At 41.4% G+C, this 27,997-nt stretch overlaps 2 protein-coding genes across 2 annotated transcripts; both read right to left on the bottom strand.

Moving 5' to 3' along the window:
• Positions 1 to 436: 436 nt before the first annotated feature.
• kif14 (kinesin family member 14) lies at positions 437 to 21,070 on the bottom strand. The gene is given in 30 exon segments (XM_080032971.1): positions 437 to 859; positions 1,284 to 1,425; positions 2,946 to 3,020; positions 3,179 to 3,301; positions 3,982 to 4,134; positions 5,001 to 5,188; positions 5,397 to 5,624; position 5,627; positions 7,830 to 7,929; positions 9,090 to 9,208; positions 9,711 to 9,852; positions 9,996 to 10,089; positions 11,235 to 11,367; positions 12,127 to 12,273; positions 13,263 to 13,410; positions 13,556 to 13,713; positions 13,845 to 13,947; positions 14,082 to 14,266; positions 14,454 to 14,517; positions 15,021 to 15,168; positions 16,447 to 16,619; positions 16,791 to 16,909; positions 17,291 to 17,407; positions 17,636 to 17,743; positions 18,046 to 18,076; positions 18,198 to 18,250; positions 18,428 to 18,526; positions 18,921 to 19,008; positions 19,181 to 19,435; positions 19,881 to 21,070. Coding segments are annotated over 30 exon segments (4,923 nt in total). The 5' UTR covers positions 20,942 to 21,070; the 3' UTR covers positions 437 to 491.
• Positions 21,071 to 21,747: 677 nt separating this feature from the next.
• Positions 21,748 to 26,921, bottom strand: ddx59 (DEAD (Asp-Glu-Ala-Asp) box polypeptide 59). The gene is made up of 8 exons (XM_080033161.1): positions 26,886 to 26,921; positions 25,403 to 26,267; positions 24,978 to 25,160; positions 24,792 to 24,881; positions 24,281 to 24,532; positions 23,027 to 23,179; positions 22,309 to 22,437; positions 21,748 to 22,039 (listed from the first exon to the last, which is right to left on the bottom strand). The coding sequence occupies exons 2-8, from the start codon at positions 26,246 to 26,248 to the stop codon at positions 21,779 to 21,781; spliced, it is 1,914 nt and encodes a 637-aa protein (XP_079889287.1). The 5' UTR covers positions 26,249 to 26,267; positions 26,886 to 26,921; the 3' UTR covers positions 21,748 to 21,778.
• Positions 26,922 to 27,997: the final 1,076 nt, after the last annotated feature.

Genomic DNA, 27,997 nt, shown 5'->3' with positions numbered 1-27,997 from the left:
ATTCACTTAATTAAAAAAAACATTATCATTATAGGCAATATGAACGGTTTTGATCCTGGTCAAATCAAGCCACATACATTTATTGCAGAAGTACTCGTTGCTTTATTATTTTGACATCAGTTTTTTAGCAAGTGATACAAAAGACAAAGATGACATGAAACACTGCTTTGTTCAAGTACATGTATTAAGAAGAAACACTGAGTATACAAGTCTCTCCTGAGTGCAAATAGTTACATTTCGTGTAACAAAACATTAAAGAGCAAAACTCTATGAAAATATGAAAACAAAATATGCCTTTATACAGTACAAGAGATCAATCATATACAGTAGAGAATGGGGAAAAAGCTTGCATTATCTAAAACATAAAACAACCTGAGCTGCTGAATATTGAAATTGTAGACGTTGATTTAAAAAAAAATGCAAAAAATAATAATTTAGTTCTGAAAAAATATAATGGAGTAGAATAAGAAAAACTTGAGTATAAATTCAAATCAAACCCAGTGTAATCTGCCTTCTGACGACACACCTGGAGGGAGAGAGTACACTATCTTACTCATGACTCGATTTCTAGCCATACTGTGAGTGCTAGCACTCTCTTTAGTTGCGATTTCATCTTCTGTGCTGGTATCTGAAGCAGTAGAGCCTCTGCTCTCTCTTTCCCCCTGTTGGTTCCATGAAGAGGACAGGGACTGTAGAGCAGAATGGAGCTCGTCTCGTGCAGCCATGACGCTCTGAAGGCAGGGAAGCTGTGAGGACAGAGTCAATGCTCCCTCCTTTGGCAGACCTGAGACCATCTCATCCACAGCTTTGGCAGAGGAGGAGATCAGCTCTCTGCAGCTACTGAGGTCAGCGTCTTTTCCTGGAAGGAAGGTAACAGTCAGATAGAATAAGTCACATCTACAATAACAATTACCTGGTTGATTTTAGCTGAGGGTGGTTTTAACCAATCTGTTCATTCTTAATGTGCCCATGCTGACAGCCACTAACCCCACAAAACTACAGTATCTAAAGAATTAAACAAAAATAAATCAAATTAATTTCATGTCATATTTTAGTTTTTCCTGAAATGTACCTTAGTTATTATACTGTACTTGGATTATTATGTTTTTTTTTTATATTCAGTAAAGGTCAAAAGGCAAGAACAATTGGTGATATCCCTTGACGTACTGTGTCTTGTACTGCTTTTGCAAAAGGGATACACATCGTTGTAGTATAATATAAGATACAATGCATAAGAGTTTGAGTTAAACATCCAATAGCTGTGTGCATGTCAGAAGTTTCACCTCTCAAGGCGGTAGACAGAGAAGAATGCAGCTGTCTGGTGGCCTGGTTCAGCTGGAACAGCTTGGTCACTGTAGTCCTCAGTCTCTGCAAATGGGAAGCTGACACCTCATCTCCCTCCTCCTCTGGGTCAGTGTCCCTCTGCTGTTTGAAAACATCAAACAAATGTATACAAGACAAAGACCATACCATTTGACAACATACAATTTATCAAAACACACACGCTAAGGAGTGTTACTCAAGAAATTATATTTTTCTAATATGTTCCAGCTACATCCCAACTGGTCTTCATATTATACCACACATACACACCACACACACACACACACACACACACACACACACACACACACACACACACACACACACACTGAACTAATGAGGGTTCCTTGGTGATGTGTCCTTTCTATGACATAAACTTAATGGCTTTCTTCCCAGTTTCTCTACAGTACAGCAGAACATGTTCACAGTTCTGTCTGTAAACAAGGCAAGCTATTTTAGCCTAAATGTAACATATTTAACTACTGCAAATACTAAGCCATGGCATAATACATAATTATCAGGTTTAAGTAGTTTTTGTCCTTACAATTTTCTTGATAAAACATAGACATTTATTATATTCATATATTAAATTAAAATTCCATAACTCCCTGAAAAGGTAAATTTTTCCCATTTATACGGACACTTGAATCACTAATCGCCCTTTTCTGAAGAGCTGATCAATACCAGTCCAATTCTTTTTCTTCAATAGATGACAATGTAATAAACATTTATATAGATACGTTTATATCCACAAACATGCACATGTGCAATCCTTGGTAACATGAGAGTAGTTGCTTCAGGCTGTAACTCAGGTTTATTTGACTAGAATAACACTATGGGCAGCATGTAAGCAGCAAATGCCCCGGCGCCTATATGTGTCAATGATTGGCTTTGACAACAAAAAAAAATGCTAGTTTGTGTGGCTAAGATAACGGCAAACAAGCCTGTTAGCCGTGACTGATGCCACTTCATTCAACACATTCATTACCTGAACAATCGTCAGGGGACGACTGCAGAGAGATAAGCCTACAGAGCATTGAGCTTTACAGGAGCAATAAAGGCTGAGTGGCATCTTTAACGGGCTTGCTGTGGGTGTGGGTATTAATCTGAAACATTTAAGCCCGTGTCAAGATGGAAGATTGTTTTTTATCCTTTATATATCCAAGGTGGCTTTGCTGAGCATGTATTCCTTCTTTCAGCTACAGCTTACCAAAACAAATATCAGTAGTCTTTGAAATGAAGCTGCAGATAGCCGATAGCTAATGCTATATTAATCAAATTTAAAAAAAGTGTAACGTCAAATTCAGGCTTTTTTCTTTTTAATCTAGAATTTAACTCTAATTGAACTAAAATAAACAGACAACATGAAACAGTACACTTTTCTAATATTACACAACCACACAAGCCTACAACAATGACAATTACATATGGGTTATATTGCAGTGTTGTGTTTTCAGTGGACTGAATTCCAAAACAGTTGTGGACAACACAATTTGCACCCACAAATTTCAAAATTAAGTTCCTTAAAACCTTGACAACTTTTAAAAGATTTGCAGAAACAAAAGCAATTTTTCAATGTAAGTATGACTTCTAGTTTATGGATTTTTGCTGCTGAAACTCACCGTTATATGGAAATACATGAAGCTCTGAAAAGCACGGGCTAGGTCAAGCGTCTTGGATTTCAAGCTCTGCAGGACCTGTAAGAAGAGATGGATAACCGATGATGAAACTTCATTTAAAATTTGCCTACACTTTTAGGTCAAGAGAATCATCAACACAACGTCTCATTACAGTATATAAACATGAAATATCTTGTGATGATTCAAATATGACACGGTCAGGTTGGATCTCTTACTGGGTTCCTGGGGTAGGCCAACTGAGCCTCTCTCAGCATTTCTCTGGTGATGATGAGGCTTTCCTCTAGCAGAGAGCGGATGCCCTTATTGGTCCCTTTCAGCAGACACACGACAGCGGACTGCTAAAGAGATTGTCAAAGAATATCAAAAATATTATTTGTTATAGCCATTCTCTGGTTAGTGACCAAAAGCTACAAAATGCAATAGAACACAAGGAATCCCTAATGAGAAGTACAAGTCACAAAACAAGATCCATATTAAGCTTTTAACCCCCCTACCCACCTTTTGAACATCTTTGTTTTTTTATTGATCATTGCTGTGTTATTGGTACACTACATTTACCAGAGATCACCTGTCAGAGTCCTATACATTGGATTTTCTATAGGCGGGTTTATGCCAAAGTAAAAATCTAAAAGAGTGCCCAAATATGTTTAGATACAGGCTTATCACTGTGTGGAATACAACTTTACAGAAGATAGTAAATATAATTTGCTGTGTTGTCCTTCACTGCCCCCTTTCTTTAAATGAAGTGCACCTTTACAATAATGCTAACTCTAAACATGTCCTTACCATGTGCTTACACAGCAAGTTAGATACCACTGCAGAACTCCTAGTTGATACACTTCATGCTGCACATCATCAAATCAAACACGCTGTATCCTTATTCAGATCAATCATAAAAAGTTATTGCTATGGGATCTACAAAGTTAATATTATTTTCTCCAGTATTGTGAGGGTTGAACACAGTGGACCCCAGATTTTAGAGAGAGATTGTAGCCGATTGTATTAATGGTGGTGTTACCTTGCCTGTGGCCTGGGCACCCTGCTCTGCAGCATTGAGCTGCATGCCTGTCATTGCTGCCAGATGGCCAATTGCAAGCAATGCTGCATCCAAGCACTTACTGCTCTTCCTTTGTGCCTGTGTCACCATGGATGTGATCTCAGATTCACATCCCTGGATGGAGAGAGAATTTGATCATTTTCAGTCAACATAAAAGACAGCATAAACTGGTTGAATTGCAAATGATTGTAACAGTAAAATCGATGAAAAAAGAAAAAGAAAAGGTCAGTATGGTCAGTAAATAAATTAAAATGCTGGATAAAGTAAAAAATCAGGAGTGAGGAAAACTGTTAAGGCTCTAAGGCTGGTAAGGAATTTAGATGTATTTTCCATATATTCATGTTCTGTCTGGGGCTCAAGGTTGAGAATTCCCTCCACTTAGTCATTTCCATAAACAGGGCTCAAACAGCTCAGAGCTAAGACACGTCAATTAATGCCACGCATTTTGATCAGACACCCCATGTCCAAACTACACTGCATTGAAAATAACTTTTCAGCTCTGATTTTGCACTCACTTTAACTCATTTATATAGCACAAATGCAATGAAAGGCACAATATTATGTAGTTGCAATTATTTAAAGGCGAAGTCAGCGATTCTGGGAAACAACTCGTCAAAAATCCCTTTTGTCAAAATCATTGAGTATCTCCTCACGATCCGCTACTTGTACGTACTGGTTGTGCACTGGAAAAATAAAATTGTGTTAATATTACAGCCTAGGCTCTGTGAATGGGTATGTTAACATTAACAAAGGTTATGTTAACAAAGGGAACCCACCATAGCTAGCAACATGCCCATGTACAGAGCCTAGCCTAGGCTGTGTATTAACACTGGATTTTTTTTTCCAGTGCGCACACAGTACGTACAGGTAGTGGATCTTGAAGAGATATTCAATGATTTTAACAAAGTGATTGGCAAAAAGCATTCTCCAGAATTGCTGACTCCACCTTTAAAGCAGTGTGGTAATGTTTTGTGTTGAACCTGAATGAGCAGTTGGAAGAATCCTCCCATTTTCTTGACTTGGCTTTTGAGTTCCTCGGCGATGGTGTAAAGCAGGCCGGAGGAAGGTTTAACGCTGGCTAACCACTGCATGGTAGCAAACACAGCACTCTCTATGGCTGAGGCAGCCTTGACCAGCTGAGTCTGAGCCACCACATTACACACAAACACTGCAGGAGAAAAGATACACATTAACAGTTTGGTTCTCCTGGGATTTTTTTTTAAATTGTCTGAAAATTGGTTGGACAATTTCTTTAATAAAATAGACAGAATTTTATTGAAACTTTCACTTATAACTAATTGACATTTTCTTTTGGATCCCCATTACTAGCTTGCTCTACTTCTCACTCATTAAAGATCTTAATGGTTGAATCTCACCGTTCTCCTGGCTGTCTTCATCCAGGCTGTTGTAAAGGTCAGAGATAGTCTGGACTGCCACATACACCAGGTGCAGATCAGAGGCCAGCCTGTCTGCCATGCTCTCATCTGTCCCACTGTAACCACGCAGACGGTCCACTGACTGGCCAATCAGCTCCTTGCAGATGCCGGGCACTGCAGAGTCTGAGCTGGTGGAATGGGTGGAGGGCGGTTTGACCGCACCCATCAACCCTGAAACAGACACAGTGAAGAGTCGGTGTGTGCAGAGATAGAACTTCACTAGACCTCATACTTATACCACTGTCATAGGAAATGTTCATTTGACATTTTAAAGTCAGCGATTCTGGAGTAAGCTCAAAATCACTGAATATCTCCTCACAACCTGCTACCTGTCTGTGCACTGAAAAGCAAGCCAGTGTTAATATACAGCCTAGTGGGGCCCCCTTAGCTCAGTTGGTAGGGCGTCCCCCCCATGGGCCTCGGCCAGCAGCGGACCCGGGTTCGATTCCAGCCCGCGGTCGTTCTCTGCATGTCACTCCCCTCTCTGCCCCATTTCAACTCTGACTCTACACTATCAATAAAGCATAAAAATGCCAAAAAAATATCTTAAAAAAAAATATATATATACAGCCTAGTCTCTGTAAACTGGCATGTTCTAGCTATGTTGGGTTAACATACCAATTGTCTACATACCAGTTTACAGAGCCTAGACTTTGTATAAGAGTAAGAATTTACCTAGTCGAATCCGATTTGTTAAGTCTTGCCTATAGTCGACTGACAGTCGAATCATGTATTCTTTTCTGCTCATTGATCCATGTTCTCATTTACCAGAATACCGTGGTGATTTGTAAATGTACGAATCAGGCTCCTCCCATCGTCGAGTATTCGACTATCAGGGTCAGTCGTAATTATGACTTTCTTCAATGCAAACACTGTACGGACAGGTAACAATGTTGAGGAAATATTCACTGATTTTGACAAAAGTGATTTTGACAACCAGTGTTCCCTAGAATCACTGACTCCAACTTAAATCATCAAATTCCTTTTCCCACCTTTTTGTCTACTGACTTTGCAGCATTTAAACAGTTCACACTTGTTTTGTGCAGATTACACATTGTGGGCCTCTCTCCCCCTTCGACAATCAAAAATAGGGGCCCACTCACACTAGGGCCGTTTGCCTGTTCCGTGCTGCAGGAAGATTCAGCACGATTCTCCCCCCTCCCCCCGCTGGCCCGTGGTCACACTGCTCGTGGCCTGGGCACGATTGCACCTTGCCTACGTCACCGTGCGCGTTTAGGATTCTGAGCGTAGTCTACTTGTAGGCTATACGACTGTTTGTGAATATTTTCATCCGGTCAAATTTGCATCAAATATTCCACTTCCACATTAGAGCAACGAGAATCCTTAATCTATTGTTTTTTTTTAAATGTAGCCTTGACGTAATAGGTCGCGGTGGACAGTCTCATATTTGTGCAGCACGCTGTTTATTATTAATATAACGGCCCGTCATCAGACCATACGTACTGGATGGTTTTATACACATCGATCGCTCCATCAAGTAATCCAAGTCAGAACTTTTTGTATGGGCAGAGATCGTTTTTTTAAGTGTCTTTATAAAGTTTCTTGTTAAACCTTAGTGTAGGCTACTGTTTCCTTATCACCGGGCCGCGGAGTCCCGTTGAGTGTTGTTTTGTGTTCTTCTCCACCGCCATGCGTAAAGACAGTATTATGACAGCTGACGGGAGGAAAAAGAAAAAAATCATCTGACGAACGTGAGTAAACACGAAAACCTTTTTGCTTTGCTTTCTGCGCTCACCTATTTAGCTCTCTCCCTCTTTTATTAGCCCACACCTAGGCCTACACACACGTTAATTCTCACACATTTTATGTAGCTACAAGTCCAAGAGGTGGGCAATTCTGGTACCGACTAGAAAGGCAGCGGACGTTAACGGACAATGAATCCTTAATAAATTCACGTCAGGAACGCCGCCTGTGCGCTTGCTTGTGTGCTTCCTTGTGCGCAAGTCATCTCATTAGCATCTGTACTTTGGCCACGGCACACCTCTCCCAAGTGTGCCGTGGCCAAGGGGCTGTTCCGTGCTGGAATACGGATGGCGTGGTCACACTAGCCAAACGTTCTAGACTTTAGTATGCAAATGAGCTCGGGCACGGGGCGCGGCCCTAGTGTGAGTGGCCCCTACGTTTCTGTTCCCTGTGGATGCTCACCAAAGCTTGACACCAAATGGGACAGTTACATCAGTACATGCTGTAGGCTGTGTCGACACTGCACATTATTCCTTTCAACTATTTCCCATCCCATTTTCCCCAGCAGTGGACTAAATTATTTACAATGGAAATGATGATGGTTATTAAAACAATGGTGTCAATCAGGAAAGTGAAAAATATGTAAGTCATTTTGTTCAGTGCCTTAACAGAGGACTGTGAGGAGCTGCAGTGGAGACTCTGAATCGGATGGACCCGGATCTCGTAGAGACGCCCAGATATTCTCCTGCCTTTCAACAAGCTCCTGCTCCTGATGCCAAAAAAAATATTTTATTTTACATTTGGTGTTTTCTGTAGGTTTGTTTTACTCCATCATCGTACTTAGCTTAGCTCAAGGTTTGTCAGTATGTTGTCACAGATTTTTTTTTTTGTGAAATAGTTCTGGACATGAACTTCATGTTTTCAGTAATCTGATTTTCAGTGTGGAATGGCCCATTTATTTTTAGGTTTGGTATCATTTTGCAAAGATGGATGTATTGCCCATGTGTAAAAGGGTTAAGAGAGTTCAGGATAATAAAAAAAATAAAAATACAATTTCATTAATAAACTACCTCAGCAAACGGCTATGACTGTGGTCATAAGGATAAGGCATGGGTTTAATAGGGAGACTGGATGAAGGAACAGCGGAGCCTGTGCCATGTTTCATTTGGCCGAGTCTGTTGGTGGTTCAGGCACCACCAGGAGCACCATAAAAACACTTGACGGGAATAACAACAATGTGAGGGGAAAATGTTGGAGGTTTTGCATGTAGCATAGGTGCTGTGTTTGCGTGTGTTTGTGTTGTAAAGTGGGAAACACAAGGACCCCTTAGTGCCCTCTCCTTTCTCTCAATCCCAATGGCCTGGCCCTCATGGAAATGAAATTAATGAACAGAGGAAGAAAAAGAAGAGGGAAATATGCTGTGGGCAGCAAGTTCACATCAACAAGGATGTGTTCAATGTCAAAACTATGTGCCAGGTTGTAAATCACATTGGTGGAAACTAAGCAGACTTAGTAATAACAACCAAACTCTTCCAAACTGTATGGCAGAAAAAGATTTTTCCTTGTTCCATTCACACACTGTTCAACTTTCCATATACATCCGCTTGCCCGACACATTTTTCTCATTAAAAAGGAGTGCAAAAGGGCTGCGAGTTCAGTTGAGCATGAGGACTGCGGGTTTAAGACCCACACACTGACTGTGAGGCAAAAGTTCCATCCATCCAAGCTCTGGCCCTGTAAACAACAGCTAGAGGGACTATCCCGTACCTCTCCGGAACACGCTGTTGGTGTTTTTGAAAACTTGCCTACTTACACATTTCCAGTAATTGGACAAGAATACCAACAGAGTCCCTGAAATCTAATGCAAATGTCAGGTGCTGGAAAGAGGGATTGATGGATAGGAGGAGAGAGGAAGAGCTGGATAATTACCTTCGGCGTGAGAAAGAGGAGGCGGAGGTAGAGGCAGAGGCAGAAGAGGCCGATATATCTTGCTCCCACTCATCATCAGGGTCATAAAACACATCGTCATCTTTAAAGGTGGAATCCCCCTGCGGAGAGTAAACTACTGCTGACATGCCAGTCTCATTTACTCAACTTAATGAGAAAAGCACGGCGAAGAGAGGCGGCGTCCCTCTGTCACACATAAAACAACCCATTCTGGACTGTAAATAAGGTCAGGTGCCTGGGAAATTGGCAATTGCACTTGAGCGGATGTCAGACTCTGAATATGCAGAATGAGGAACAGACAGGCTGGCTGGTTGAATATGCTTCACTCAACAAACATCATACATCAGCTTATCACTGATCAAAATAAATAAGCATGTATTTTCACAAGCACGTCTATGGCATCCAGTATATGTTTACTTATATATTTGGTTTAAACCATCATTACAAAAGTCCAGGCTGTTTCCACCTCATGAATCAGATATGTTTAAATCTATATTTCATTTTAATTTAAGTAGGATTTAATTATTCAGGGTTCTGATACTTCAGCGAGGCATTCAGAATATGTAGTTTTAAAAAAAGTTTATGAACTAATTCAATACAAACCTGATCACATTCCCTCATGGCAGCCATGTTGTTTTGGAACTTGTCCAGGCTCCAGAAAGCAGAGATCCCCAGCTTTGTGTTTTGAACCCGCACCTGAAGCTGACCGCCTTGCTCCAGATTGTGTCCATCAGAGCTTTCATGTCTACAACAGAACAATGATCTAATTATCTTTGGCTTATCCTAATGACGATGATTAATGTGTCACCTTTATAGGTTTATTAATTTTTGATTGGTTGGTTAACATGTTAAATAAATCATAACATATCTTAACTTTAACCTGCATACCTGCTGAAGAGTGTGTTTTTCTTCAGTTTAGCACTGATCTTATTGGCTTCCTCAATCATCAGGGACAACTTCATGGCATCCCACTGTGGACAGACTTCGATACAGAAAGGAAACCCATTAAAGTCACCACAGCTAACAGCCCAGGGTGAAAGCACATCTTGCTCAGACGGCTCCATCACTCTGGGGAATGCGAGTTCCTCAACAGCTCAGCTCAAGTATGGTGTCCCCCAAGGCCCAGTTCTTGGCCCCCCTCTGTTCTGCATTTACCGACATCCACTTGGTCGGGTAATTGAAAATCACAACATCTATCGCTTTTATGCTGATGATACACAAATGTACATTCCCATAAGACCCTCAGTTGAGCCCACCAGCAAAGCCAAACTCACAACTTGCATGTCTGAACTGAACTGGGCAAGAAGGCATTTTCCTACGCTGCGAACAAGCTCCAGCAGAGGCTGAAGCTGTCCAGTTGTATTTCTTTAGGGGATTTTAGACTGCTAGTAGGAAGGCTGTTGAGACAGTCCGTGGGAGTCTGCACTTGTACATAACTTAACTTGTACTTAACTTGTTCTTTGCCCTTTGTACTGCGTTATTTTACCGTTTGTGTTCTGTGTTGTGTCTCCTGTATGTTTAGTTAGTCTGTAACTTTGTGTTGCTGCTGATGCCTACCTGAACAGGTCTCTCTTGTAAATGAGACCCTGGGTCTCAATGAGATGTTACCTGTATAAATAAAGGTTAATAAAATGTCTAATATCAAATCCTGGATTTCACAACATTTTCTAAAACTTAATGACGACAACAAGTCTGAAGTCATCCTGCTTGGTACCCCCCTTTTTCTATTGGCGAGCTCACTAACAGTTTATCCAATGACATTACGCCGGCTGCTAGGAATCTAGGGGTTATATTTCATAATACCCTGATAAAAATATCAGAGTGATTTTTGGTATTTCTGTGGATTGTATAGTGGTGGTACTGTAGAATAACCACCATCCATGAGAGAGTTGCATATCCCCTCAGACTTAATGACTAACTTGTGCATATGTTCCATGGCCTCCATCTCTACTCCTGTCATGTAAAGTCCAAGTGTTTATATTGGGTCCTGGCAAATTCTCCCCACTCTAATGTTTCTGGCTTAAAGTGGTCAACCCCACCCAATCTGGAACTCCACTTATATAGTGTCAATCGTCATTGTGGTTCCTTACTCCAATACGTTCTCAGTAGTGACATTGGAGCGCTCACCATTTCGGGGGGTGTGATTTTCCCTTAAGGCTCTCTTCTTCTGCATCTCCTCAAGCTCTTTGCCGATTTTTTTCTTCTCCGCCTCCAGGGCCTCAACAATCCTGGCTTGACGCACACTGTTTTCCTCCATCGCCTGGAGTGAATCATGGTAATGTACACAATATTAAGAACCACCAGCCCAAGACATTATGCCTGAAGCCAACTCCACCACCACTCAAAACGTATTTTAAAAAAGGTCCCATGAGATAAACACTAGTCAGTTCAGTCACTGCATAGTTTCTTAAGCTTCTCAAGCTTATTTCAGATAACTAGAAATCATGAGTATGAGCAAAATAAGGATTAATGTCAAACTTGTTAACTTCAAATAATTTGAAAACTATTTTTGACAGGACGAAACCTCTCCTGCACACACACACACACACAAAGAAATTGGGATGCCCCAAGTCTAACAACCAATGTTTTTCAAGAATAGCAAAAAAAAAACAAAAAACACTTTCGGTTTTTCAGAATAAGTTAATATGCCGTACATTTTTCAGAGAACAATAACATTTTGGTTAAGCAATCAAATAGAAAACACCAGCATAAAGTGAGGCCGCAGCGCTTTATCAATGCAGCAAACATGTCGGCATTTTGGAAGCATTTCAAAGTATCCAATAATGACACAAAAAAGGCAGGTCCTTTGCAGACACTGTTCTGCTGAAATGTCTTCAGGGGAACATCTGCTAAGAAGAGTTTAATTTATCCTTTTAAATGTTGTGCTTTGTTGGTGTAGGGAAGGTCTGCTGGAGTGTAAAAAATAAATACATTTGTAAAAACAAAACAGAAATTGTTTGAAAAGCAAGTCAAAAAAATCTAAAAAGCACATTTAGACTATTTTGTTGTGTGACCTGACCTGGGCCTCCATGTGCAGGCGAAGACGTTTCTTGTGGGTGTCCACCTTCTGCTCCAGCTCCACATTGGCCATTTTAAGCTGCACCATCTGACTGGCCACCCTCTGCTGGTCCAACTCCTGTTGACGCTTCCGCTCTGTCTCTCCAGTCTAAATATATCATGTTAGGGAAATAATGAGATGAAAATATATTTGTGGGACAATGCAATATATACACAGGTAGTACAAAAGATTTAGGAAAATATAATCGACATAAATTTGTAATTATAGCAGTGTCAACTTATTTACACATTTAAGCAAACTACTTCCAATCATTTCATTAGTACAGCTTAAAATCTATGGAATAACACAACTTCAGAACTATGGGTAACTGCAAATAGACTTCACTTAACCCATTGATGACGGCTGCTGCGCGATGCCACATTGCCTCTCCTGCCTGATGCTGCATCGTGCAGCATTGTTACTTTATCTAATTTTCATGGCATGCGCAGCATAGAATGCACTGTCATTGGTTCAAATACACATGAGGTGGGTTTTGTTGATTTTTTAAGACCACGTGACCACCCAAAAGTTGTGTGGTTTGCCGAAAATCACATCAATAAAAAAAAAATAAAAATAATAATAAAACAAAATAATTAAAAAAAAATAAGCCGGCTGTGTCAGCGATAGTGTATTACAGAACAGTTAGTGGCGTTTGGTGCGCGGAATCAAGGTCCACTATAGGCTACTGACGAAAATCACACTAAATATTTTATATTATTTATTATTTTTTTTCTCCCCCATCTAATTTTGACGATTTTTAGAAAAAGTTGTTGGTGTGTAAGCGCTAAGGAAGCATGTTTAAATAAAACCTGTGAACCTTAACTTTTAAATGTATTTTATTTCATGTTTTTATGTGCTACACAGGCTTAGATATTAAGGTTTTGGTAGACTTGACAATTCGTACTATTTTTTCAGAAAACCCTCAGGCATTAAGGACATGCATCCTAGATTGCCATAGTCATCAATGGGTTAATGACCATGATGATTCTCTGACATTATCTTTGAGAGAAGAAGAATATGAGCTAACCCGAGCATTAAGAGAAAATACAACATTTCATCTTTTGATTAAAAAGCCAGGAGATCAAAGTTTTGTGTACCAGCTCTCTCTCCAAGGCTCGGATCCTGTCTTCATAAACTGCCTTCTGGTCAGTCAGCTCCTGCTGGGCCACTTCTTTTGCCATCTGGATTCCCTGCATCATCTCCTCTTTTGCCTTCAAATGAGCCTCTTCAATTTCTGCCTCCAGCCTGGAACACACAACAAATGTCTTAAGGGAGGTCTGATTTTGATGATTAGTCTGCAATACATGTTAACAAACTTATTTTTTTTAAAGGACCAGGTGGGCATTATGACTATATTTAGATTTTCCTTTATCTGGTTTCTTGTACTCACTGAGCTCTTTGGGCAGCAAGCAGCTCGTTTTTGGCAAATTCAAAGTCTTTGTGGCCATTGCCTGCCTCTGTCCAGCATGACACGCGCTTCCCAGACTGCACCTCTTTTGGATGGTTGAAGCGGAAGTAGTGGTCTCCGCCGAGAATCACCCTGTCACCCTGGGAACCATAACCACAGAGATGAGAAGAGTTCAATGCATGAATGAAATGGATAAACAGTTTATGTCACGGTTCAGTTAGAACAACATGGCTGAACAGACGGGCTTCAGGGATCCTTCTGATCTACTCACGTGGTGTAGGACGGTGGATTCAGAGACCAGGTTTCCATTCACAAAGGTTTTGCCGTTTTCCATTGGATTGATGCTGACAGTGCCCTGAATGTTGGTTATGACACTAAAACAACCGAAAAAACACATCGATTTTTGTCTTGGAATGTCTGCTTAATAACTGATGGATTAGAAAGCTGGACCGACAGATGAGAATTGATTAAAGTGACATCTTCCTCTGTAGTCTCTCTTTGTTTTTACCAGTGTTGCTCAGCGATGAGGGCTCCCGTCAGCTGGATGTCATAGCTGGACTCAGACCTGAACTTGCCCACCGTGGTCCGCCCCTCTTTGATCATATAGAGAAGCATCTCAGACAGCTGCGGATCCTCATTCAGGTTCACCAGGTTAGGAAGACGATTGTCCACTTTGAATGTCACACCTGCTTTCTAAAGAAAAACACAGGTGACTTTCCATAGACTTCTTTCACTCATTCTTTAGTAGTATGCTTGTTTCAAGGTCGGTCACATTGAGCTCCGAGGGTCTGTGTGGTGAAGAGATTATTGTACCGTTGAACACATTGAACAAGAGCCTCGACAGTCAAATTAAAAGTCATGTGTTTAGGAAGAAAAATACCTGCAACTCTTTGGTCTCCTCACGTTTGCGGATTTCAGCTTGCTCCAGTTTCTCTCTCCATGCCCTGCCAGAAAATGAAAAAAAAAATCCTAAGAAATTCTACCATGATCCTCTAAGATGATTTTGACTATCCTGAGTATAATTTTTTGTTGTACCTGTTTCCCCCTATATACAATCAAAGTAAGATTGTCATTTTTGCATGTCCCTATCATCCCATTTTAAATGGCCAAATAATCTTTGCAACAGTGTGTGAGACATACATATATTTTTTTGAAATGTATAGATAAGTATTAAAACATAGCATATACACAAAACATATATATGTACATATGTGTTCTGCTCCAGAAATATCATCCCTGGGACATGAGTGGAAACATAAAATCTAAAAATATGTGCATATAACAATATATAACAAAACATATGAAGGATCACAGGGTTCCCATAACTGTGAATATCATCTTCTACAGCTTTCACTTTGATCCAATCAAAAAGGAGAGTGATGATATCTGGGTGTTTCGGATCAAAAAAAATAAAAAAAATAAGTATAATTATCATAGAACAGCTGACCGATTTGCCTCTGTCATTTCTCTCTCTTGCTGACAGAGTCTATTCTTTAGGGCGGCGACCTCCTGCTGGAACAGCCTGACCCGCTCTGGTTCTATGCCCTGGGCGCTCATCTGGGCCGCTCGCAGCTTCTCCACCTCAGCCTTTAAGTCTGAAAAGACAAACAGAGTGTGACCGAGACGTGACTTTTAACAAGAGGCTACAAAAGTATGCAGATGTTTCTCAGTGAACTGCCCGACAACACTGTCACTCACTGCAGACAATTTACTGGGCAACATTGACCCCGAGTCTGAATGTTTGAGCCGCATTAACTTTAAGTACGGGACACTGACAGGTGATGCCAAGAGAAATCCACAGCAACAGCTCCCCTTACTGCTAAAAACGTCAAACAGCAGCACAATCACCGTATGAAAAATAATACTTGCATGACAGTTAGCCGCCATGTGCAGCTGACAGTGCATAAATATGGCCCGGAGGCAAGGTTAGGGCCAGGCCATAATTGAACTGGGTAGTGAATAAGCTGGTGATGGATAGACGGGAAGACAGGAGGATGGGTGGGAGAGAAGAGAGAGCGATGGAGATCAAGAGCAAGACTCGGGTGGAAAGATGGGACGCTGGCATATAAAAGAAAGAGAAACACGCAGACAGGAACAAAGAGAAGCTGATGAAGGAAGAGCTAAAGGGCAGGACAGTAAACAACAGTTCAGAGGATTTTGATAGAGCATGCATGTGATTAAGCTTTTGAGGGCAGGAGGATTGTTGAAATATGCTTTTGCTTTAAAAAAAAACATGATTTTTGTACTTTGAGCTTCTTCCAGTGCAGAAATACTGTTCACACCTGTGAGGCAAGGAATGTTGAAACAGCACTGCTTGGTAAAGAAAAGCCACTTTTTCTGTTTTCCTTGTGAATAAGGACAAACAGGTGAGGTGCTGCTGTTCGTGTAGGATGGCAGATGTTAAGCATCACATGGACCTGTCCACAACACATAATGTACTGCTATATATGCATTAGCACAGTGAAACATTTATCCCTTTAACATCACAATAGTTTTTCCAAGGCAGCAAGAGGTTTTGTTAGTCTACCCTCACATTCAATGGTGTCCAAGGACTCTCCTTGGCCATTTCTAACTCAGAACTAGAAACATCTGCAGTAAGTGCACAGCGTATTGTAAATGTAAGCAGCTAAATTAATACAAAACCCAGCTACAGGCAACTGATGGGAAGCAGGCATTCAATCACACTGATAAAACGTTATAAAACTACTATTTAAGACTACTGTTTAGGTTAAGATAACTAAATAACACAACTTATTTAGTTGTGTTAATGAGCTAGTTTAGAAAGCTCATTGCATGTATAGAAAAATAAAGATGGGGAGTAAAATGAAGGTAAACATAGACTTTTAAATGAGAGTATATTTTGAGTGTGTAACCTCTGATGAGCTTTGCACTGGTGTCCTCATTGACTTTTGCCACATTAATGATGGTGCGGGCCTTCTGGGCGTAGCGCAGAGTGCTGAGGCTCTCTTCCACATTGCTGCCCGCTGGGCTCAGCGTGGCGATCATGGCTGTCTTGGAGTTACCACCAAGACTCTCCTTTAACAGCCTGTTAAAGGAGAGTTAAAAAAAAAAGAAAATGGCTTGGACATGAGATCAACTAACTACTAAACTACTGTGGGCTAGAGAACATGTAAAAAAAAACAGGTTTTTAGTTTTCTTAATAAAAATAAAGAGTTTTCCACAACAGCTACAGTATCTGAGCGTACTGATCTCTTACCACGTCAGGACAGACTCTCTGTACGGTATGAAGACCTTCTTACTGGTCACTGCCTGTTCAGACAGGGCAGAGATGACCTTTCCAAGCGTCAGCAAGGATTTGTTGATGCTAGCTCCCTCCTGTAATGAAACAGAAAATTATAATTTCTTGTTTTTAAAAAAAGGTACCTGCTGTTTTATGAAAATGCCAAAAGCATCATCTGCAAATAAACAAATAGAATATGAGCAAATAGGTCAATTCAACTTAGGATAAAACTAATAGTAAATTGATTGTTTCATGTAGCCATTCTTTCAAGTAATTGTTTACGTTTCCATATGTCGGAATGAAAAATGTCCACCATCAATTGCATGACCCCAGAGGGAAGTTGTGCACCAAAATGTATTACAAATATATTTGTGATTTGCATATTCTATTTTAGCAAAAAAGGAAAAAATCAAATATATTCAATTAATATTGATCGTGAATGAAATGCTAGTGTGTGTGAGTGTGAGTGTGAGTACCCTGAGGCGGTCTCCACTTGTCTGGGCAGAGTTAGAGCGTTCGCTGCCTGCCAGGTCCACCAGGTTGATCCTGCTGCTGATACTGTGTTCATGTTCCTCGCCCTCCACAAACTCAGTCTGTTCGCAAAACACACAAAAATACATCACAGTCTGCAACACTTGGCATAAACACGTGTGTGTGTGTCCATGGAGAATATGCCTATTATTCTAAACACTTCACACGTTATTAAATAATTCCAAAAGCAAATGTGGTGGCAGGTCTTGTGGAACAGGTTTACATTCACATAACTATGGATTTATGAGGCATCATTCATTTTGTTTGAGTGGAAGTTAAGAGGGCCATACCTGAGTCTGGGTCATAACCAGAGTGAAGACGGAGTGAGATCTAGAGCTCTTGTCATTCATTCCTGTAGCTGCCGTGGCTCTCTGCTTGTTGCCCAGCTTTAGCCAACCCTAAAAGAAGAACACTGTGAATTATGACTTTGTGTCTGAGAGTAAATGGTCTTGTGGTTAGCAGCATTATTGTTTTCTACAAAAGACTTCTAAGCTCAGCATTTATCTCCATGGTGTGCCTGCATTGCACTTTTGAGACCTTAATATTCAAGCTAATGTGGATTTCGGTATTTTATCATGGTCTCTTAGTCTACCAGATTAAACCTTGACTGTTTCACTCATTTAAACCAGTTCTTAAGAACACCAGCTAAAGCCAGAGGATTTGAATGAAGAAAAAATATCTTGAAAGCAGTTCAACCTACCTGAATGTCATTGTACGAGCTCACAATATTCCTGCGGGGGAAAAAAACAATAACAAAGTGAGCAATTATGCACAAATCACTAGGTGTTCAAGAATGTTCCTTTGGCCTTTATTGAAGAGTAATGCAGCAAAAGAAAGAAAAGGGGTTCTCACGCAGAAAGCTGTTCAACATAGGGGCCTTGGACTGGATGCTCCCTCACCCTCAGCTGGAGACACAAATCAACTGGGTTTGATCTTGACTGTACATACTATGCTTTTTTTTCTTCCAATAAAATCTTAAAATTAGGATGAGTTATGAGCCACAGTGGCAAGTTAAAACTGCTCCAGTAGTTCCCCAGTTTCTGGAGTGTATTTCAGTCAGTTGCTGGCAGACTACTACTTACAGGCATAGTCCTCTGGTTTGGCTCTTCCCTGGTCACCAGCAGGTCATGGATTTTCTCATTGTACACCTCAAAGTAGCTCATCTCCACATGACATTTGACCTGTAATGTAACAAACCAAAGGGATCACTTGATGAGTTATGTCAAAAAGTGTTTTTTTTTTTTTTTTTTTTATGTGGCATTCAGTTATTTTTGTTTCTTCAGACAAACAGCAGCAGATATTTTGTATCAATAAACTAAATATAGAAGGAAAAGAGAATAAAAGCCTCCTCCCCGCCACATGTCGAAGTATCCCTGGGCAAGACAGACACTGAACCCCAAATTGATCCCGATAGTTAGCTTGCGCCCTGCGTGGTAGCTTGCTGCTATCAGTGTATGTATGTGTGCTCCAGTCGCTTTGGATAAAAGTGTCTGATAGATTACATGTAATGTTATGTAAAATAAGGTAGAGGTATTTAACTATAGGAATTAACCATTGTAAGAGATTCTATTTTACCTCTTCATGTTCCATGTGTGCCAATCTAGAGAAGAGCTCCTGGCAGAATCGTGGGGTCACCCCTTCCTCTTCTCCAAAGCCCATCATCCTAAACAACATTTATTTTAAAACAAGTCAGTTGAATGATTAAGATGTGAGATACAAATACAAAACACTTAACACAATATGTTTTTGAGGATTTGAAAAGGGAGTAGAGGGGAAGCGTTTTAGTGGTGTGATTGACTGCAAAAAAATTAAAAATAAAATAAAGAAATACTCACGTGTACGACTTCCCAGAGCCTGTTTGGCCGTAAGCAAACAGACAGGTGTTGAAACCTTCAAAGGCTCTCAGCAGCAGAGGTTTAGCCAGTGTCTCATACACGGTCTGCTGGCTGGCAAAGGTGGGCTCAAGCTCATCCACAGAGCAGAAGGAGAAGTCATAGGTAAAAGAATAGCTCTGTTTGGAATCTGGATGCTGGACAACAGTCTCCTGGCCCTTCATAAAGATGACCTGCATGGCCTTCTCTGCCTTCTCCCTGGAACAGAGCAAATTATTTTCCTGATTGTATATCTGAGCTGTTCCATAAATTGAATGGGGACAAAAGTACCTTTTTTTTCTCGGTTTTTATCATTTTCCAGCTCATAAAATTCCTATACAGCCTGTAGTATAGGAATTTTTAAATCAATGTTGATGTAAAAAATTATCATTTGGTTCCATTCCTGTCACCTATATTTGTATGAACGGAATGTAGAATTACTTCAAATCTACTGTTTCCTTTAATGATGCTTTGTCAAATCCCATAGCACTTCAGTAATAATAAAATTCAGCATGTCCGGGAACATTATTACCGTACTTGGTTGGTTTATAATTATTGCTATATACACTGATGTTTAATTGAATAATATGACCCAGACACCTTAAATGCCAACACACTTCATCACAATTCAACAACTGAGGGGATATTGCCTTTTTTTACAAACCTGGCATTGAAAGGGCGTACACGGACTGCAACAGTCACTGCACTGTTTTCCATCTTGAGTGAATCGTGGTGCTTCAGAGCCTCGCTGGGACGGGACAGGGACTGCTCGGTAGGTGTTGGAACAGGAGCTGAAACAGAAGCATGAGTGGAGGTCCCGGCCTTGGTCACGTCTCCCCTTTGGCTTGAGGTGGAGGTCTTCCTCACGTGCTGCGCTATGTTTGGCTTGTTGTGCACACCTGTGGACGAGCCCTTGTTAATTATACGAGGGGCTGGGACGGGTTTAGTGTCTTCCGCTTGCTGAGGTCGGGTTTTGGGCCTCTCAAGACTTTTGTGTTTGGCTGTTGTCACTAGTTTAGGAGGGGCGTCTTTCACTGCCATTCTCTCGAACACGTCTCTCTTGGCGGCGATTTTCTCGAACGGGGTCTTTTTGGTAGGGGTTTTAAAGGTCTGGGCCCGGTCCTCCAGCTGCCTACCCGTGGTGGAGGAGGAGGTCTTGCTGTGAGCGAGCCTCACCTGGGTGTCTACGTGAGCAGCCATTTGCCTGATTTTGCTCTTAGAGGCCGTTTCTTTTAAACTCACAGACCTGAATATACTTGGTGCTCTACCGTTGGGCTCACTGAGAACTGTCGGCGTTTGCTGCAGGCCAGTAGCAGTGCCGCTTCTATCCGTCGCGGGAGTTCTGGACCTGGTTCTCCGCTGGAGAGTCAGTCTCTTCTCCGGAGCTGGAGTGGTATTCTGGCTACTTTCCATAGTCTTCTCGGCCGAAGGTTCAGCCCCGGTCTTCCTCCTTGACCTCCTCTGCAGGGTTAGTCGGCCCCGGTAAGGAGTGTGCTGCCCGCCGCCGCCGCTTTTTGACAGCGCAGAGAGGACAAAAGTCCGGTTCACCTGTCGGCTTTTATCCAACGACCTGCTGTCTTCACTCGCAGAGTCTCCGGATGTTAGCTCACTTCTGCCCAGCGTTGTGTCCGTCGCTTTCCCCTCTCTGCCCGGTGTCCTGGACGCTGACATTAAATGGTCATAGTAAGCCGTGTGCTTCCTCGCCTGTACGCTAAATAACGACATGACAGTCAGCTGCTAAAAAAACAAACACGTAAAAATTATTTAACACTTTGGTTAGCTAACGGCGACTCAACTCTAGTTTCTCTACCTACAACATTACGCGACATGAAGAACACATAAAACGTGCGCAAGAACAGCTCGGTAAATTAGTAATAAGGGGAAATAATCCATCCGAGTAAAGTATGAGTTTTGTCCAGGAAAACAAAGCGGTTTGTGTTTATTATTGTCTCTTCCGCCTTTGCCCGCTTCAATTTCAAACCGCCTTCGCCAGTGACAGCTGATTGGCTGGATTTTCGAGGATTGTTACGTCATGTCACTGAGCAGACACGATGCTACCAGTGTCCGACGCAAGGTGGCGGCATAATCAAGGCTATCATTCTGTATCCATATGATCCATACATGCCAGAAACGTTCGTCATGTAGTTGTGTGACTCATGTTTTCCACCTCTAAAATTAGCAATCTGCCGTTGAAAAGGTGACGTAAACTCCAGTTTAAATGAAAAACGGTCAAGAAAACTGTTTAGATTTGACTAAATACATAGCCTACTTTGACTCAATGTCATTGGAAATAAGGGTAACCCCTCAATGATCTCGAGTAAACATTTACACTAGACAAAAATACATATTAATTAGTCTTTTTGTCTTAATGTCCCCAGGGGCAAAGCTGACAAAGAGCAGGATGAATGAAGGGGCATTCCCTTTCAGCATTTAAATATTTGTGAAAAATTGTGAGACATTTCTTCAGAATACTTTTACTATTTTTTAATAAAACATACAAACCAAATATTAAGCATTTACTATTTCAGACAACTCAATTGCAGGCATGATCAGAAGTACTTGCTACTTTTTGCGGCGGTCATGTTTTCTTATGATGTCTAATAGATTGTTCTTAGTGACCATCACATCGTCGTGGCCCGGCTTTGCTTTCTGCTTCTCCCTCCTCTGCTGCTCATGCAGGTGGGGTGAGTTGAGGAGCTGAGGGGGCAGGGTGGAGCCTGTGGGTTTGACCCGGTTCACCACCTCCAGGAACAGCCTCTTGTTGTTGTTGTTGACAAAGGTGATGGCGGTTCCTCTGTGTCCCAGCCGGCCTGCCCTGCCCATCTGGATAGGAAGGAATTAAGGGGAAAACATATGAACTTGCCTTCTGTATTTACTATTATTTTAACAAAGCTTTTGTTGACAAAGTATAAGATACTGTATATATGCAAAATGGTATTGACCTGTTACTCATAATTAATGTGTAATACACACAAATGATTAAGTATTAATGAAGTTTCATTATTGAACAGTGCAAACGTGATCCCTTTTATAGTGCAGAATAGCCAAAAATAAACACACGAGGAACGTGAACCTCTATTCTGGACACTAACCTGATGGACGTACTCGTCCATTGTGTTTGGCATGTCAAAGTTAACCACCAATCTGACGTTGACTAGATCCAGTCCTCTGCCGAGCACACCTGTACTGATCACCACTTCAAAGTCTCCATCCAGAAGCCCCTGAGGACACAACAGAGCAACACTCTCAGACAAGAAAGACAGACATTGAATAACCTTGGTTTCACCAAATGCAACTTGGTTTTGAGGAACTCATTTGATAAAATGTGACAAACATTAGATGAGTGGGACTTTGAAACTGGAGAATACAATGTTTATGCTGAAGGATTTGAACAGATGTTACTATACATTCTGGTATGATGATGCAAAAAGCACTTCACATATTTCCATCTGATGTAATGGTGAAGCTATATAAAAACATATATAATAATAATAATATAAAAAGCTAGAGATGTAAGAGGAAAGGCCAGACTTTTCTAGTTAATTTATCTGTATACTTTTATTCAAGAACGTAATTAATACAATTAAGTCTACTGTTCTAATGATTCACTTTGTGTTGCTTTTTTCCTGTGTTTGGGGTTTTGTTTTACCTAATATATACATAATATACTCATAAAACCCACTAAGTCTCAGGTCTCAGTGTTCCCACAGCAAAAGATTCAGGAGCAACATGCTCATGGAAAGCAAACGTATAGAGAACTGTCCAACTTATCCACTTAGGACAGCATGTTCTGGCTGCCACTGGCCTCACCCTGAGAATGCGGTTGCGTTCCCACTGCCTCTTGTCAGAGTGGATTGCCACAGTTTTGAAGCCTGTCACCTTGGCGACCGCCTCACACAGCAGATCAGCCCCAAGTTTACAGTCCACAAATACCACCACCGGAGGCTGGTACAGCTTACTGTCCTGAAAAGACACAAGGAAAAACATTGCAGCGCTGTGATATTTAAGTTTTGCATTTTAAATGAAAATTTCTATATAGTTATTTTAGTATATCTATATACAGATTGATTTTCTATTTGCATTGACCATTTGAGTTTTAAACTTCCAAAATAATTGTAATCAAGCTGCAAGTAAAGTGAAAAAAAATGTGTTCAGTATCAAACTACACATTGTATCTTAGTGTATGTTACTGTGCTTAAGGTGGAGGTCCAAATGTTTGTCCCGGATTCTCAAATAAGAATTTTCTCAGGTCTAGGTCTCTAGGTACAGCTCTGGTTTGTAAATAACTTTTTTTGTTTTGCAAATTGTCTTGGGCCATGCCTTAACAGCCACAACGTATGACTGTTTCAGTCATGTCCACTACAAAGGTTTGCAAGCGCCATCACTTTTTCTTATTCACAGACTACACTGAGCTTTCATGAGTAACTTGCCTTGAAAAAAATAAAAAAATAAATCGCCATCACAATCACTGTATACACTGCGAAGTAGTTCCTGCTAACAACACAATGGACTAACAACACTTCTGCAGTGGGTAAGCTAAAGCAGGCCTTTCCTGTTCTGCCTTGTGTAAATGCTGCAAGCCATTGCTGGGATTCCTGGAGTGGGGCCATGGATCAAGGCCCACCCATTTCCTCCAGACAGGGGCCGGGCTGTCTAAATATGGTGCAGTGGGGAGACCGGGCCTTGGAGCTGTAGGAATTACCACTGTAATAACAGACAGTTAATACCAAGCTGGTATGGTACCAGCGCCAACCGTGATTGATTGATAAACTGATATAAACTAGAATTGAGATACTAACCCACTTTCTGTGTTTGCCCCTAACAAAGTCTTTTCTGGTTTTCCAGAATACAATTAAGGCTTGCAATAAAACAAATCAAAAAACAGAACTGCTGACCTTTTAAATAGGCCTATGTTGGCAGTAGAAGTGGGCTTTACACTCCACCCCAAAACATATATTTAAAGTGAGAACCAGACTTGCTGAGAAAACAAAGATTGTGCGTTTTTTTTTCGAAAATTCCTCTCCAAGTCACCGTTAAACTCAAAACCTCACGACCATAACCTACATTGAGAATCTCAAACAGCTTCTTCTTCTTGGAGGGTTCCTCTACCCATAGCAGGATCTGCCTCACGTTAGCACAGGGCTGGTTCTTCTCTCCTATTACAATCCGGACAGGGTCATGAACCAGTCGGGCGGCCAGCTCCTCCGTCCCCTTTGGGATGGTGGCTGAAGCCAGCAGGGTCTGGCGTTCCTCTGGGACTTGTTCCAACACCTCCAGGACCTGCTGCTGGAAGCCCATCTTCAACATGGTGTCAACCTAAAGTACACACCATATATACACATGCTTTCAGGACTTATTTTCCTAGTTTCTTAATGTAATGACGAGAACTTAAAATATCTGAAACATGAATGTCTTTGTTAGATAACATTTTTATTTGTTTAAAATTGTCAAATTCCGATACCTTAAGGCCCCATTTAGTGTCAAAGCCACATAATTCCAGTTTTTCTGGACAACTGTAACCACTTAAGAGCTTAATTTATAGCAAATCTGAATTGCACTCTGTGTTTGGTCATACCTCATCAATCACCACAACCTTCACTTTGTCCAGCTGCACTGCCTTCTGCTTCAAGATCTCAATGAGTCGCCCAGGGGTGGCTATGATAATCTAAATGGTATTAATAGAGGAAGAACAGGATTATGTAGTAAAAAAAAACATTTACATTCAGGGACAAGGAAATTGCTCGGAAAACAGTCACTGTACTTTGATGTTGCTCTTGAGGCGGTGGAGTTGTGGGGGAAGCGGCATGCCGCCCACCAGCAGTGCTGATCTCATGTTGGGGAGGCCCATCACCAGCTCCTTGGCCTGTCTCTCAATCTGAATGGCCAGCTCCCTGGTTGGAGTCAGGATGAGAGCCACAGGGCTACTCACACTATGTGTTGGTTTCTAAAGGAAAAAGCATATAGCATCTTACTTCATATGCGAGCCCAAAAGCTATTTGATGAAGCAATTGATGTAACCGTATATGTTTACTGATTTGTGAACTTTTAAATACTATCAATTAAAGTTCCTATTGAAGCTTCGATGGATACAAAAATGATCTTGCTCTGAGTATGGGTAGGCAGTTTCATGGTGTCAATTTAAATAAATGTACGTCAATGAATCAGATGTTAGCTGCATCACTATACCTCCATAGCCCTCACTACCACAGGCAGAAGGAAGGCTACAGTCTTCCCCGAGCCCGTGTCAGCGCTGGCAATAACATCCCTGCCGGTGAGACCAACAGGCACCATCTGCATCTGGACCGGCGTGGGCGCCTCATAGCCGGCCTTTTTCAGGTTGCCGATCAGCGTAGCGGGGAAGCCACAGTGTTCAAACTCAACAATGGGTCTCCTGACGTCGCTCCCTTGTGTGTCAATGCCCAACTCATGTTTGATCCGCTGCACCTGCTCGTCTGTTAGGCGCGCTATGAAAATATCTTCACTGTATGAATAGCCGGCCTCAGTCTTTGGCCCTCCACCGGGGTCTACTGACTGCTGTTCATATTGAGGCAATGCATCTCCGTTTTTGTCCTTGCGGTTAAAAGCCTCGGCCCCAGTCCCCATCCCCATCTGGACCAAATGCTTGGCTTTGCACTCAAGACTGCAAACGTCATTGTCAGTGCTGTCACAAATGTATTCCCCGTAGCGGCCACACATCACACAGATGGGCTCTCCAGGCTCTGGCCATCTTTGGCTCTTTTTGTATGATTTGACCGGTTCCTCCTCCTCCTCCTCCTCGGTTTCACTTGAGGCAGACTCTTGTCCATCCTCGCCCAAGGACTGTGTCAAACATGGAGATGCTACACTTGCTGCCTGGATTGTCTCTTTCTGTGTTTTGGGGTCTTCGCATCGTTCCTCCTCCTTCTGAACTGGTTGAACAGCTGAATTGCCTTCAACTTCTCTCTCCTCCTGAACTAGCTTGATTTTTTTATTCACATCTTGGCCTGAGCTCGGGGCAGGTCTCTTCACTTTCAGGGCTCTTGGCACAAACATTGTATTTATGGTTCTTAACCTGCAAACATCAGACAAACAGAGGGAAACATTAGGTTAATGTCAAGGATTTGCTGTTGTTTTAGCAGTTATTTTACAGGATTTCTTGCCAAATGGTGGAAACTCTTTGGCTTGCAAAGCATATTTCAGAAAGATTGAACATTTTAATAACAAAGACGAAATTATATTGCCGTGGCTTTTTTGGCCATTTACAACTAGGGGTTCTGAAGGTTTCAACAAGTTAAATTGAACACTTTAATACTTTAATCCAGACCTGTCATCATTTTAAAAGGCAAAACAATCTTGGAATTTAGACCTTAAAGACCGTTCAACGACTCGCAGAGACCCTGTAGGCCTACACGGCATGACCATATATCCACCTTATCGGCTCAAAGGATTTTGACGATCGATTTAAAAATACGACTCCTTAAACCAACATTTTAGTACCGAAATAAAATGAATTAGCCTACAGTTTCACTGAGAAATATATCCTGGCTGCAACTTCAAACGAGACCAAAGCTTTAGCCTTTTCGTATATTAAAATAACATCGACTCACTAACAATGACTCGTAACTGCAGAGAAAATGTATGTTTATATGATCAATGTCTCATATACACAAAGCTTTTAAGAAACAAATACCTCCTCGCTTCATTTTCCTGCAGTTCCAAAACAATCGCCGCCGCACACTTATGACGTCACGTTGCTTTGCAGGTTGGGAAATGTGGTTCGTAGAATAGCCCTTTTCTGATAGGTCTGTGTCTAGTCTCGCGCGGTCATTGGGCTTCTTGGCGTGTCTATGGTTTCTAACTAAACATGCAAGGACTGACTAAACAGTGTAGCGTTATTGGAATGCACAATTATTTATCAGAGTTTACAATTTGGGTGTATGTGACTGGAAAAAAATAAGTAAGCCGTCAATATTATTAATCTACTGGAATAAATAGGCTACCCTACATTACAAACTCAAAGACGAGGACGGTCTGTGAAGTTGAGAACAAGTATAAACACGTAGGCTAGGTAGGTTAATTAAACCCCTTCGGCTTTCTATTTTCTCGATAATTGCGTGCTGGCTGTCTTCTTTAAATGCATTCAAATGCTCATCGAAAATGTAGCTATTCTAACTAGTATGTGCATTTGGTAGGCTATAAGGATTAAACGATAAAGTTTGAATTATCCTGCTTTAGTGGGGTATATGGTACAGTCAAATATATGGTTCAGTCCTCGTCAATACACCACGTATAGCCTTATGCAGGAAAAAAACGGTTACATGGTCAAGAATACAACATAGTCCATGGATAGGCCTACCCCTCAAAAAAGATTGTATTAACCGACAGCATTTGAAGGTATCCTCCGCGCATGCGTGGTGTACCTCAAAGGTGCAGGTCTTCCAGAGATTGGAGAGCCATAGTGCGGCAGGAAAACCGCACCACGGCACCAATAGACTGAACAGGGGGGGACGCTAAACACGTAGGTTATCAATACAAAAATACATGGACATGAAAGGGAGAAGCCGTCTGTCTCCAGATAATGGAAATGTGTCTGCTTTCAATCCAGCTGAAGAGCAGTGTTCTCCCTAAAATCAAAGGGAACCTTCCCAGCTTGGTCCGACGAACCCCATTTCAACTGGTAGGCGACAGAATGGATGAACACCAAGGCTGACGACTCATTGTGCCAACTAGACTGAAAAGCACGAAAGAAATTGCCGCCAGACTGGAATTGTATGACTGAAATGACTTGTGAATAGTCTACGG

This window comes from Ammodytes marinus (assembly GCF_949987685.1).
Source record: "Ammodytes marinus genome assembly, chromosome: 8".
In the NCBI taxonomy this organism is placed as follows: Eukaryota; Metazoa; Chordata; class Actinopteri; order Uranoscopiformes; family Ammodytidae; genus Ammodytes; species Ammodytes marinus.
Note: the sequence above shows the minus strand (reverse complement) of the source record. Positions and strands in the feature narration are given on the sequence as shown.

Bases quoted from the DNA above. Each gene is read 5' to 3' on its own strand.
- ddx59 (XM_080033161.1), bottom strand. From the start codon at position 26,248: ATGTTTGTGCCAAGAGCCCTGAAAGTGAAGAGACCTGCCCCGAGCTCA. The intron at 24,533-24,791 runs GTATGACCAAAC...TGTGTACTTTAG, and splicing joins AGGTTGTGGTGATTGATGAG to GTTGACACCATGTTGAAGAT. The intron at 22,040-22,308 runs GTTAGTGTCCAG...CTTCCTATCCAG, and splicing joins TGGACGAGTACGTCCATCAG to ATGGGCAGGGCAGGCCGGCT.